Source organism: Hetaerina americana, unplaced genomic scaffold (genome assembly GCF_022747635.1).
Source record: "Hetaerina americana unplaced genomic scaffold, ioHetAmer1.1.p SCAF_9, whole genome shotgun sequence".
In the NCBI taxonomy this organism is placed as follows: Eukaryota; Metazoa; Arthropoda; class Insecta; order Odonata; family Calopterygidae; genus Hetaerina; species Hetaerina americana.
Window position 1 is genome coordinate 47,946,158 of NW_027287538.1, and position 12,291 is coordinate 47,958,448.

A 12,291-nucleotide genomic window follows, 5' to 3' on the forward strand; every position below is an offset into this window, starting at 1 on the left:
CAACCCAAAGGTTGGTTTAGTAGGTGATGGAAGAGTTCACCCAGTACTAAGCCCTATACAGCGGGTGAAATTCACACATCAGGGTAGGGGGGCCAGTTCCTTTCCCTGTGCCGGTTATGGTTTCCCAGGAAGATCTGGTACCCGAAAAATCACTTTAGCTTGGGTGGAGCTGCAGGTGCCCAGAGTGCCTTGCCCGGGAATCGAACCCGGGAGCCTCCGGTCAGCAGTCCAACGCTCTACCCCCTGGACTACCGCGACCCATGTACTGATTATATGACTTGAATAATACTTGTATAGGTTATTTATTTTAGTTTGTTTACAAAATAATTTTCCCACTCCTGACTCTTCCAAACTTAAGATGATAATAGACCAATAAGCCCTATCATTCTAAGTGAGCTCAGATTATTAATGTAAATGGTGAATTCCAGACTAGTTATTCAGGCTACAAAGATGCTCCTAAAATGTCTTTGTTTGGGTCGTTTCTCTTCATTATACTATTAGATAACCTTGATGTACATATATCTCCCAAATAACTGCTGCAAATGATGTGTGTCTAGTACTCAGAAAAGTACAAGAGTAAGTTATTATTCGGTTCTTTACATAGAGGCTTCTAGAACAATAATCCTGAATTACTGGCAGTCAGCATAAAAAAATATCAACAAAATATTTGTTCTTAAAATTTAAATTCATACATCCCTGTTTGCATTTTTCTATTAAATTTCTTGTTTTTTTTAAATGGTTGTTAATGACAGTCAAATCATGATGTTATTTCATGTGATTTTATGCCAGTAAATGAGCCATCCCAGTTTATTTTTAACATATTCTTATAGAATTAGGGATGCTGAGAAAAGGCTTGTTAAAACATTCATACAGATATCTTCAACGTCATCAACACTTGGTCATTGAACCAAGACGTTAGGTGTAGATTGGAGTCTTAAGAGGTGTAGGTGTGGAGAAGGATGAGGAAAAAATTAAATGAAGTACTCAGCACGGTGGGGGAGAATAAGAGAATTATCATAAGAAATCCTTAGGAAGCAGGAAAGGTACATGAAGACTATTGTGATAGGGGATGGAATGTTGAAGACTGTGATGAAAGGGAGTAAATTAGACAAGCAAAGAAAATGTAGGAGAAGGATAGCCATTTTTGATGGAAAGAAAGGAGACAGGAATTGCGCAGAAGGGTTTAAAGTGGATTCAGATTGTCTTTTAGGAGAGACTGGGGTGATAAGTTCTGCCCATCCAAAACCCACTTAAATAGTAAGACTATCAAATAATAAGAAGTTACATGTTAATATGCAATTACTGCAGAAATGATTTAACTATCACTTGCGTGAAGAAATCTTGAAACGACAAAAAATTATTTTGGAGGTATGCCCATAAACAAAAGAAAACAAAGGCTCATCATCATCAAAGAAAATGGTCTTGATTTTACATAATACAGATGATGATCCCCTCATAAAATCTAAAGTCTACTGCATATGAATTATTTGGTATTCTACATCATGAGGACATATTTGAAAAAAGGGCACATCAAGATGCCATAAATATCTCTACTTGTTAATATTCCATTATTTTTTTAGTCAAAATGATGTAAAACTGAGTTCGCTAGGCGGGAGTTAAGTCCTCTCAATATTGAAATGTTGTCTAGTTCTTCAACATTTCCCTTCCTAAAATTAAAATATGAGTTAATTAATGACGTGTACTTACAGGTGTCTGAGGAGCCAAAGGTGTCTGGACTAAAACGGTGACTAGTCTGAGGAGGGCACAAATTAGTGTGTCCCAAGAGGGTGGAGGGGGGAGTCTAACTCGCGAACCACCTTCAATACGACTGCTCCCCAATCCAGGAAGGGATGGCGACGAATTGCCCAAGCTAAGGCTAGAGCGACACTTGACCCTTTCAGATCCCAGAACATAAGAATGCACAAGGAGGCCTGTAATGAAATTGCGGCAAAAATCAGGCAGATGGTCAATGAAAGTGTTAATCATAGAAAAAATGAAGAATCCAGCCTTAATCTATTACCAAAAAAAATTTTACAATGATTACAGAAATCTACCACACAGCCATTGTGCACTTTTTCCAACTTTAAACATACATAACTATGCTTTTCCCCAAATTTACATCAGGCTTTGACTCTTGTATTGTATTTCCTTTACATGTTTCAATTCACTCTGTAACAAATTTAGAAGATGTTTCCTACTCATACCCTTCCAAATAATAGGCTGTACACTAGGCACAAAACTCTTAATAATTATTTATTAATGTTATATATAGACCAAGCCAAAATAGTTATATGACTACATTGGACCTAATACAATATGAAAGTTTTGCAACAAATTTCTATATTGAGGAAATATAAACTTTTACACTGAAACTATATAAATCCGCTAAGGTGAAAATCATTCATAGACCAAATTTATTTATTGTGTTAAGCCAATTGAACTATGAAATCACTTGGGACTCTTCATAGATTATGATTAAATCAAGATACAATCCATTAACAAAGTGGCAAGCCATATTATTTCGTGATAAGACAATATCGCTGGTAGCACAGTGAATGGTTCGTATTTTGCATTTAATCTTAATCGAAGAACATATAAGAGTTCTAAGTGATTTCATAATTGAATTGGCCTAATATAATAATGGAAATGAAAAAAATAGTAACTTTGTGATGCCACTGAAAATTTAATACGAGACGACCTGGGTTTCGACGTCCAACAACATCTTCAGGAGACATTGAACGTTGAGACCCGGGTCGTCTCATATTAAATTTTCAGTGGTATCACAAAGTTACTATTGTTTCATTTCCAACATGAATTGATTCCATAAAGTTATGCCAGAAACCATTAATTATAATATAACAAATAAAAATTGCTTGTTTATGAATGATTTTCATTCTTGCTCATTTGTGTAGTTTAATTGAATGTACAAATGTGATCATTTTGTCAGCCATCCGTACATTCCATGAGCAGAGCACCAACTTGCAAAATTTTTGCCATCCCCACAAAATATGGCCAATTTGAAGAGGAATGTTAACAGTACCATGAAATTCATCTGCCTTTACACATTTCTGCAGAAGGAATAAAATGTGTGCTACTTTTTGTGGTGTTAGTGAGCATTTAATTTGATAGGCTTGTCCACAAGAATGATACAGTACACTTGCTATGCTGAAAATTATAAAGGTGATAAATTTCCAGAGTCCTAATTGAAATTACTTCTAAAATATCCCCAAATCTTGTTTTTGGGAAAGGCCTGCCGCATCCCAATTCTCAGGAAGACTTAAAAAAAGACATACTTAAACAAACTTTAAAATTTTCTCAACATGTGAAAGCTACACTGGAAAGAATAAATTTTTCACTCCTTAACAAAAAATTCCAAGTAATTGAGAAAGAGCAAAATTTCATTGTTCACTTGAAAAGTGATGGCTAGTGTTTCATGGCTAGGTTTACCAATAATAGCCCGAATAGATAAAAATGGAAAGTTTTCAATCATGGTAAACAACAAAATCCACTTACCGACAGATTCAGTTATGCTGGCAGCAGGGGTCAGATCAACTCCCCTGAAGTCAAGACGAAGAAGAACCGCAAGCAACTCATGCTGAGCATCAAGAGGGCCCTTTCTTGAGGGGAGGGCTCCTCCTGGGCTGCACACCAGACGACACACCACCTCCAAGAGCAGACCTTTGAGGCATGCCCCTAGCCTACTTGAAATCCCTACCACATCCGTTCTCATCTCTAGCCTCAACAGCAAACCATGAAGGGCATGACACACAGATGGGCCAGCCTATTCAAAATCAGAAATTACATTTTCATTTATCAATTGTATATTATGCAATTGTCTTAAAAAAGTTTTGAAAATTTATATAGAAAACGTTTTCACCGCTCCAATTTTCGAATGACCCCTCATGTCAACAGCATTATTTCATAGTTAAACACCTACTGGTACGAACTCTACTCAAAGGATCAATTTTATACACACTGAACAGTGGGACTGGTCTGATAAGTTGATGAGTTCAGCATCTTAAGATTATCTAAGTCAACAATACCTAGAGAGCACTGTTTTCTAAAATACCTTCTTTACACTGCTGCCTCTGTAGTCAGCTAATTAGATAAAGATTGATGATGCTTGAAGATTATCTCATGATTTAAATGTGTCTTTGGCAATGAAAGACTCTTCTCGGTTATAGATCCTAATAATCGATCTATCCAAGTTGATTTTTGATGATCCATTTGATTAGACAGTTTAGTGTGATTGATGTGAAGGTTTAGTGCGATAAATTACAAAGTTTACCCATTCAGTGATCATGAATTTCCACAAAGTAGAGCCTTAAACCATTGAGTTCATGTAATTCATAGGCAAGACTTTTAATACTTTAAATGAACTCTTCTGATACATCACTGTCTTACATTTCTCTTTCATTTGCATACAATGGAATACTAGTGAGTCCCATTATGCCTCCATCAACAAAGAAGAGATTCACCATCATCACCATAAGTAAACAAAAACATAATGGCTGCCATGCAAAATATTCAGAATGTCTTGAAGAACAGATGAGGGTGACTTACTATGCCCACATAAAAAAATATAAAATCCTATTTCTCTGATATCACTCAGTAGTATTATATGCTTTAATACTATGATTTTTTTGAAAAAAAAGTCTATCAAAGTCCATCAAAAGCCTTATTCAAAAAACTATGATTCATTCACCAAAACTGTGCTTTCTTTGCCTCATGAATTATAATTGAAATCCACATTTTAAAGACAGCAAAATATCACAGGAATCAAATTAAATTCAATTGTTGATAAAACAATTGATACTCTTGTCTGATTAATAAAGTCATCAGGAGTTAAGGTAAAACTTTAGAATCAACAATTATAATATATCCATTTATTTTTCTTGCTTCCTTTTCAATTTTTTAGGCATGCAGAGTGCACTATGAATTCAAAGGAGCATTCAAATTGTGATTGAATAAGATGTTGGACAGTGTAGTGCATTAACACTAGAATTCAGGATGGTTTACAAAGGCAAACGCAAGTATAGGCTTTAGTTAACTCAAATTTACCATAAAAAACATAGTAACAACCATTAATCTAAATTAATTTCCACTGATTGAACAAGAGTGGCATTAGTGAAATTAAGTTCTGCCCCAGTAACTATGAAATTTTTACTTTCATTTCAAGTCCACTCTGACATCCCATTTTCACTACTCACCATGCCATCATTTGAGTGCCCACTCTCCCCGGCCCCAGACAGAAATCGTATCAGCATTGGGACGAAATTTGGGTCGTTGACGATGAAGCTGGCCATCCCAACAAGGGTATCCTCAAGGGGAGGGTTGGTGGAGTTGGAGCAGCTTGCACCCTGGGATCCTCCACGTACGGACTCACCAAGGTTACTCGTAGAGAAACTACGGAATGACGAACTGGTGCCGGAAGGAATGGGGAGGTTTGCCGCCAAAGTGAGGGCTCTGAATGCCAGGCACCATGTACGCAGGGTGACATTCGGATGCCTGGGAGGAGAGAAATAGACTTTTAGCCACTACAGCAAGGGAACATGCAATGATGAAATTTAAGCAAACTGTCTCGGCAATAATGTCCTCATATAATGGTGCCAGGGAATCAACTAATAAAGCATCAACTGTAATTTCACTGTATTAATTCTTATCAGCAGTTAGACCTATCATTAGAATGATAAATTATGATTTTACACTCCTTAACATGATGCATTATAACATGTAAGAATGATTCAAAATTCAGTGACTTCATAAAATCATTATTTTACAAAGTCATTGAGTTAAAATTTCCAATTTCATGGACTAAAACAACAAAAAGACTAGTGTTAAGTAAAGATAGACATTGCAATGTATATTTCTTCATTTAAGATTGATGAATATTTTTTGTACGCACTTAATTTGGTCTTAGAATAATTCAAACATAAAATGTTAAATTTTACCATAAAATAAGTCATAATATTTGACATCATATAAGATGCGTTTCCAATTCAGTTCCCATTCCAATTTTGTTAACTGCTATATTCGTTTAGATTTATTTGTCTCTTTTCCCTGATGTGAGGCACAACCTGTGCCCTTACTTAATTGATAATTCATGAGAGCCAATAAAATGGCAAGACCAGGCCACTTACCATGCAACGGCAGACATGAGACCTGAAATGGCAGCATGTGAAAGAGAGACAGATGGGCACACAGAGGGGTCAAATGCTGAGAGGCTGCCCACACGAGTAGGCAGGTCACAACTGTCTTGGTTTAGGGTTAGCCACAGCTGCAGGACCATTTCCAAATTGGTGAAAGAATTCTGAAATTTAAATATAATGTCAGACTAATTTCAACAGTATAATATATTGGGAAAAAAACTATGGTAATTCTTGTCTTGAAAGGTTATAAATTAGAATCAAAGCAACCTTATACAAAGCATATATAAACCATGGAACCTTGTATTATGAGCACCACACATTATGAGTGATTCGCTTAACAAGCAAAAAATATTTTTATTATGACTCGAATAATGAGCAACATTTTGCCTAACAAGTGACAAGGAGAAAAGAATTCATAGAATGATTGCGTGGCTGCAGCTTCAGTTTGTGTTTAGCACTCATTCCAATAGCACCCTCATGTCACTAGTGATCACACATTTTTCCAACCAGTGCTCAGACATGCTAATTTTGATTTTTTTTGTACCAAGTTTAATAACATTTTGTGTATAGTTTCACAAACGTATCCAAAGAAAACCCTACAGAATGAGATGAGAGCATGGCTGATTTAGTATGCACATATAATTGTGGTAAAAAAAGGAACTTGGCTCATCCACATAAAGATTTAATATTTCACGACCATGGCTTCGGTGCTGCGCATCATCAGGTGACGATGATGCTCAGCATTGAAACCATGGTCGTGAAATATTAAATCTTTATGTGGAAGTGCTAAGTTTCTCTTTTAACCCTCATCATGAAGGAACTCCACAAAGTTAAACCTGAAACTGTTATGTTCACATACAATTGGTCAATATCAAAACAAATTGCTGTCTTTAAACAGCTATAGAGTAAAGGAATTAGATGTGTATAGTAAAAAATTAAATAATTATTTTGATTTTTTCCTAAAAATCAAATTCGCATTCCAGGTTGGTTCATCCCGCAATATAAGAAAGATAAAGATGATTCATGATCCTAAACTATGTATATATAATTTCTTCGAATAAACCTGGTACACAATTTATATTTAACAGCATAGGATGTATAGTCATATTTTATTTTTTCAGCATAAGATGCATTATATTTTACATTTAATTTATATTGGAAAAATTGTTTTGCTTTATTGGTAATACAACAGTGGCATTTATAAATTACAATTCCAAACTGTATGAACTTGTTTACAGCTTTAACTAAAATAATTTTTGAAACAGAATACCCTCCCTCACTAAATTATTTATACTTTTTATACTTACAATATTTAAAATATACTTTATTGAAGTTATCACACTTTGAGAGCAATAAGCTCCAGAGAAATAGCAAATTATCACTTCGGGAGAGAAAATTTTTGTATGCATTAGTGGCAGGGCCAGATTTGACCTGAGATTAATAAACATACAAAATCCAAGTTTAAAAAAACAAATTCACTTTTTGAAATCTTAAAAGCTTTCTGAATTTTGAAAATAATATATTCAAACTTTTCTACACAGAATTAATTTGCAACACTAGGATGCATTGTAAAATGTAATAAAACCTGTAATTTATTCTTCTGGGAGATATATTTCAGGTAAAAACAACCGAATTTCCATATGAAATGGGAGTAAATAGATTATCTACCATGAAAAAAATATTTATTCCACTAAGGTTGTCTCTCTCTAATCAATGCAAGATTTTTCCAAGACTTCCCTTTCCCAGGATGTGAAGAATTGATGATGATGCCTTTTTACAGTGAAACACATCATACCCAATAAATTCTGTGGAAAAGTACATCATTCTTTCATATGAAAGATTACCCACTTTATATTATATTCTAATCAGATTATAGTCCCTGACCTAACGATATTCTATATTAGCAGATGAAATTATTTTAAGTGTTCAAATTAAGTTTAAACTTGAAGATTAAAGTGTGATCATTGCTTAAAATAGTTTTTTCTCCTTTTTGTCTTTCACACATGTCAGCTACATCCACTATTTAAATTACAGAACAATTTCCAACAAGAAATTAATGAAGTTTCGAAACTACTCAAGAATGAAATAATATATGGTGACGTGGGTGAAATCGTGAAAACGGGGGAGGGACTTCAAAGTAGCTACATAGCAGCTACATTGTAGCAACAAGGGAATTGGGTAGCGGACATTGTCTTGTCTTGGTTTCCAAGAAACCCGCACTACATCACCATACATTGTCTGGTATGCTGGGGGGTACTCCTTGGGAGAGTTAACCAATAGTGGGGGTTTCCGAGAAACCCACACTGCATTGCTATGTCAATGAAATTCAATTACACGATATACATTAACCTTCACCAGTTGCATTAGCACATAAACAAATGCTATCACATTAACAATTGCAGTAAATATATTTGTAAATAGGAGTAAAACCAAAAAACTTACAGGTACATGAAGATCTGTGAAGATTTTGTCAAAGCAATAGGTGACCATGTCCAGCCCATTAGGTGCATCTGAATCCCCTTCATCCCATTGTGCCGATGATGATGCACCTCCACTCCATGAATCACCAGCGCCCTGTCTCAAGATTTCTGGGGAGGGCTGCGGAAAGAGATCCTCAATCAGTCCTAAATGCACAACATTAATCTATCATAAAATGAATGTTGAATTTGCCAAATTCTTAACCCCTGGATCACTTTACTTGGGTGTTTTCACTAGTCACCGATGGATGAAACTGAACATTATCCAGAAACTTCATCTTATTACTCAAGAACTCTCTTCACGAAATTAGGACTTCAACATGTACTCCTGAAATCATTAGGTTCAGGAATTGTAAATAGGTCTGCGCTGTAGGGTAAAAGACGGTGAATTGAAAAATGAAAAAAAAAGTGGTTTCCCACCGTTTTTTCATTCCTACTTAAGATGGTCTGAACCTAACAAGGCCACTTCTCAACATGCTCTGTCAATCAATTACTTTTGGTTTAAAAAAGTACCTATAAAATCAACTCATGAAAATTATATTTTGGATTCAAAATACATAAGACTAATTCCTGTCTCTGCCAGCCATAAGCATTATACTTTTTCTATCGTTCAGTTGTAGTTCTCAATGTCAATTAAGTGCAATAATAACGTGCAAAACTGCTTCATGAATGGGAGAGGGAATACTTATTGGGGAATTTTTCCCATAAAAATAATTCCTCTAGTCTTGCGAAATTAAATAATTTAGCAGTTAGGTGGTAGAAGGGACTATCTAATCTCAATCTTGCCCCTATAAAGACCTCTTATTATTATTATGCCTCTCTGCATCTGTAAACATGAGAAAGCAATCATTCCAATTGATTTGTAAACAAAGTTCAATTGAAACAACTTCAAAAGTTGCCAAATACCATTGGCTACAAACAATACAAATTTTCAGCATAATTTCAATAATAATTGCAATATATTTTACAATGTAATATTGATGAAGTAAACTAAATATTGATGAGTTCCTGGAACTTATTAAACTTTCCATGAGTTTATTAATATTATTTGGTATTCCACAATTTTAAGGTATATTTCTGGATGGACACACACCACCATACACTCTTTCACACATTCCATACATTTCTTCGCCTCGCTCCAAAGACAAAAGCTATTATCTGACACCACAATAACTGTTCAACTCCGCACACTTCCTTCTTTCCTTGATTTCATCCAACAGCCCTATCCTTTTCCTCACTTGCCTAGTGTCCTCCCCTCTTATCAGTCTTCGGCGTTTCATTGTCAATCAAAATGCCCTGCTTTTGATTTTACCTTTCCTTTGGACTTCTCCTAATAATACTCTCTCCTCCACCAACACTCCTAGCACTTCCTCATTTGTTTTCCTTCCAGTCCACATAACCTTTTCCATCCTTCTATGAACTCACAACTCAAAGACTCCAATCTACCATCTTGCTTCAATGTACATGCTTCCAAGTTGTGCAATAACATGCTCCATATCAGAATTTTGATGAGCCTTTTTTTAACATCCTTACTCAATGTCCCTGTCTACGATTCTCTTATTCCTGTGAGTCTTTCAACCTAATTCAAATCTTCTCCTTAGAGATGAAGAATATCCTCCCATCTCCATAAAATGTAATGGATAGTCACAGAGGCCAATTGAAAAGACTTGGCTGATATATGAATGCACCTATCACAACCAACATTTAACTCATAATTACTATTCTAAGCAGGGGCATGAACAAATTTGTTATAAAATAAATTTCCCACTCCATTAAAGTTATAGTATTTCAGGTACTTGAATGTTTGTAGCCATATTAGTAGCATTTGAACTCTAGGTAAAAATTCTCTTGCCCCATCTCAAACAAAATCTTAACTCAAAAAATAATTTTTCGATAAACTTCTCAGCAGTTGCAGTGCACTCACTTACCTGCAATGGTGTGGATATGAGAGGTAAACTGTAAATTCCAAAGTGAGTCATTTTCCTAAGGGTGATTTCTGCATTTCCATCAACACCATACTCCAGGCGTGCATCCACTGCAGTTGATATGCTGCAAATTCAAAAGATATGACTGAATTATTCTGCCAACATAGCCAAGCGAGATCACTTTAAAAGTGAACCTCTTCTTTGTCTTATCACATAAATTATAGATAGATACATTTATTTGCCATAGAACAATACATAACTGTATGGGCTTCGGTAAGATTCAATTACATTTGTAGGCGCATTAACATACATACAAATTCATGGGAATAATGATGTACAAGAAATATAAGAGTATTAAAGATTTAAATAACAGAATTCCCTACATAGGCTCTTTCTATGTTATCTTGGATGCTATAAATAACATTATTTATAAAGAAATTTTTCAACTTTTTTTTTAAATTTATTTTCTTGGGGGAGTATTATCAATACAAACACTCAATAAGGTGAACTCATTCCACTATTATTTCATTATCATCATTATCATTGACAGGAATCATTTTCTACCTTCTCAAGAAAGATTGGAACCACATGGATGAAATGTTATAAGGATGAAAGCAAAGTTTTTTCTAAGAAACTATAGGAGATGCCACAACAGTAACTTATATTGGAGCCATCCGCTAAATGTACATTACAATGCAGCAATATCAAAGATGATGACTCTATTAAAAGTTACTGTCATGGCATCTTAAATAGTTTCTTAGAATTTGCCAGAGGTTAAACACCCTTGTATTTAGAGTTGGACAAAATTTAGGTATGCAAGAGAATGCCTCCGTAGCTTAACTTGTTTAGGCACTCAGCTGAACACCGAAAGATTCGGATTCAAATCCAAGTGAAGGCAAATGATTTTTACACTGAAATTTTTGCATCACATAGATTTTTTATTAACACAGACAATTGGGAGTCCCTATTCATTCGTTTACATTTTGGTGATCTAACACAAAAAAGTACAAACATTTTTGCAGAGTTAAGATCAATTAATTTTCCACAAGCTGACTATTCTTCATGAACTAGACTAACAGAAACCAGCTGCCTTCATCGACATTTCGAGTTTATTTGTCATTTCAAATGAGAAAAATTAATTACCTTAATAAATGGAAACCAAATCCCTGAGATCAAATAAATGGGATATTACCAATGTAAAAATAACATAACGAAAGTTACCATTATTTTGCTCAAAATTAATTGAAAAATACATGTTTCTTGAGAAATATCTACCATATTTTTTTATTCATATGAGACTATTTCATACTAAATGGGACCCCTCCTTATACATGGGAATCCTAACGTGTCACATAGAGTCATTGGTGATCAAGGGCACACAAAAACTAATGACAGCTCAAGGAAAACCCAAAAACAAAAACACACAAACCTCGACGTGGCAGCACAAACACTGTTTGCTCCCTTCCTGATATGACTGCGACCTCGGTCCAAAAGGTCATCCATATATTCCTCCAGCTCACTGTCATCAGTGTCAATTAGGCCATAAAATAGTCTCTCTTTGATCCCAGGTGTTCCTACAAAGAAGCAATTATCAATAAGTAAATATTTTTTATTGAATAGAAATGCTATCGAAGGTAGCCGATTATTTTTACCATTGTGAAATAAAATTATTGGCTATTTTTTTGCTACTAGATTTATCATTTTTCATCTCTTTGAAACATAAGGAATATAGTAGAATTA

The 12,291-nt window shown here is 34.9% G+C and overlaps 1 protein-coding gene across 1 annotated transcript in view; it reads right to left on the bottom strand.

Annotated features, from left to right (window-relative positions):
• The window catches only part of Bruce (BIR repeat containing ubiquitin-conjugating enzyme), a 107,444-nt gene that overhangs the window by 41,506 nt on the left and 53,647 nt on the right, over positions 1-12,291 (bottom strand). The window contains exons 28-34 of the mRNA XM_071598069.1: positions 11,981-12,125; positions 10,555-10,675; positions 8,592-8,747; positions 6,141-6,310; positions 5,211-5,508; positions 3,514-3,781; positions 1,708-1,931 (exon numbers count right to left, since the gene is read on the bottom strand). Of these exons, the coding sequence (XP_071454170.1) occupies positions 1,708-1,931; positions 3,514-3,781; positions 5,211-5,508; positions 6,141-6,310; positions 8,592-8,747; positions 10,555-10,675; positions 11,981-12,125 (1,382 nt within the window). The remainder of the gene's footprint in view (positions 1-1,707; positions 1,932-3,513; positions 3,782-5,210; positions 5,509-6,140; positions 6,311-8,591; positions 8,748-10,554; positions 10,676-11,980; positions 12,126-12,291) is intronic.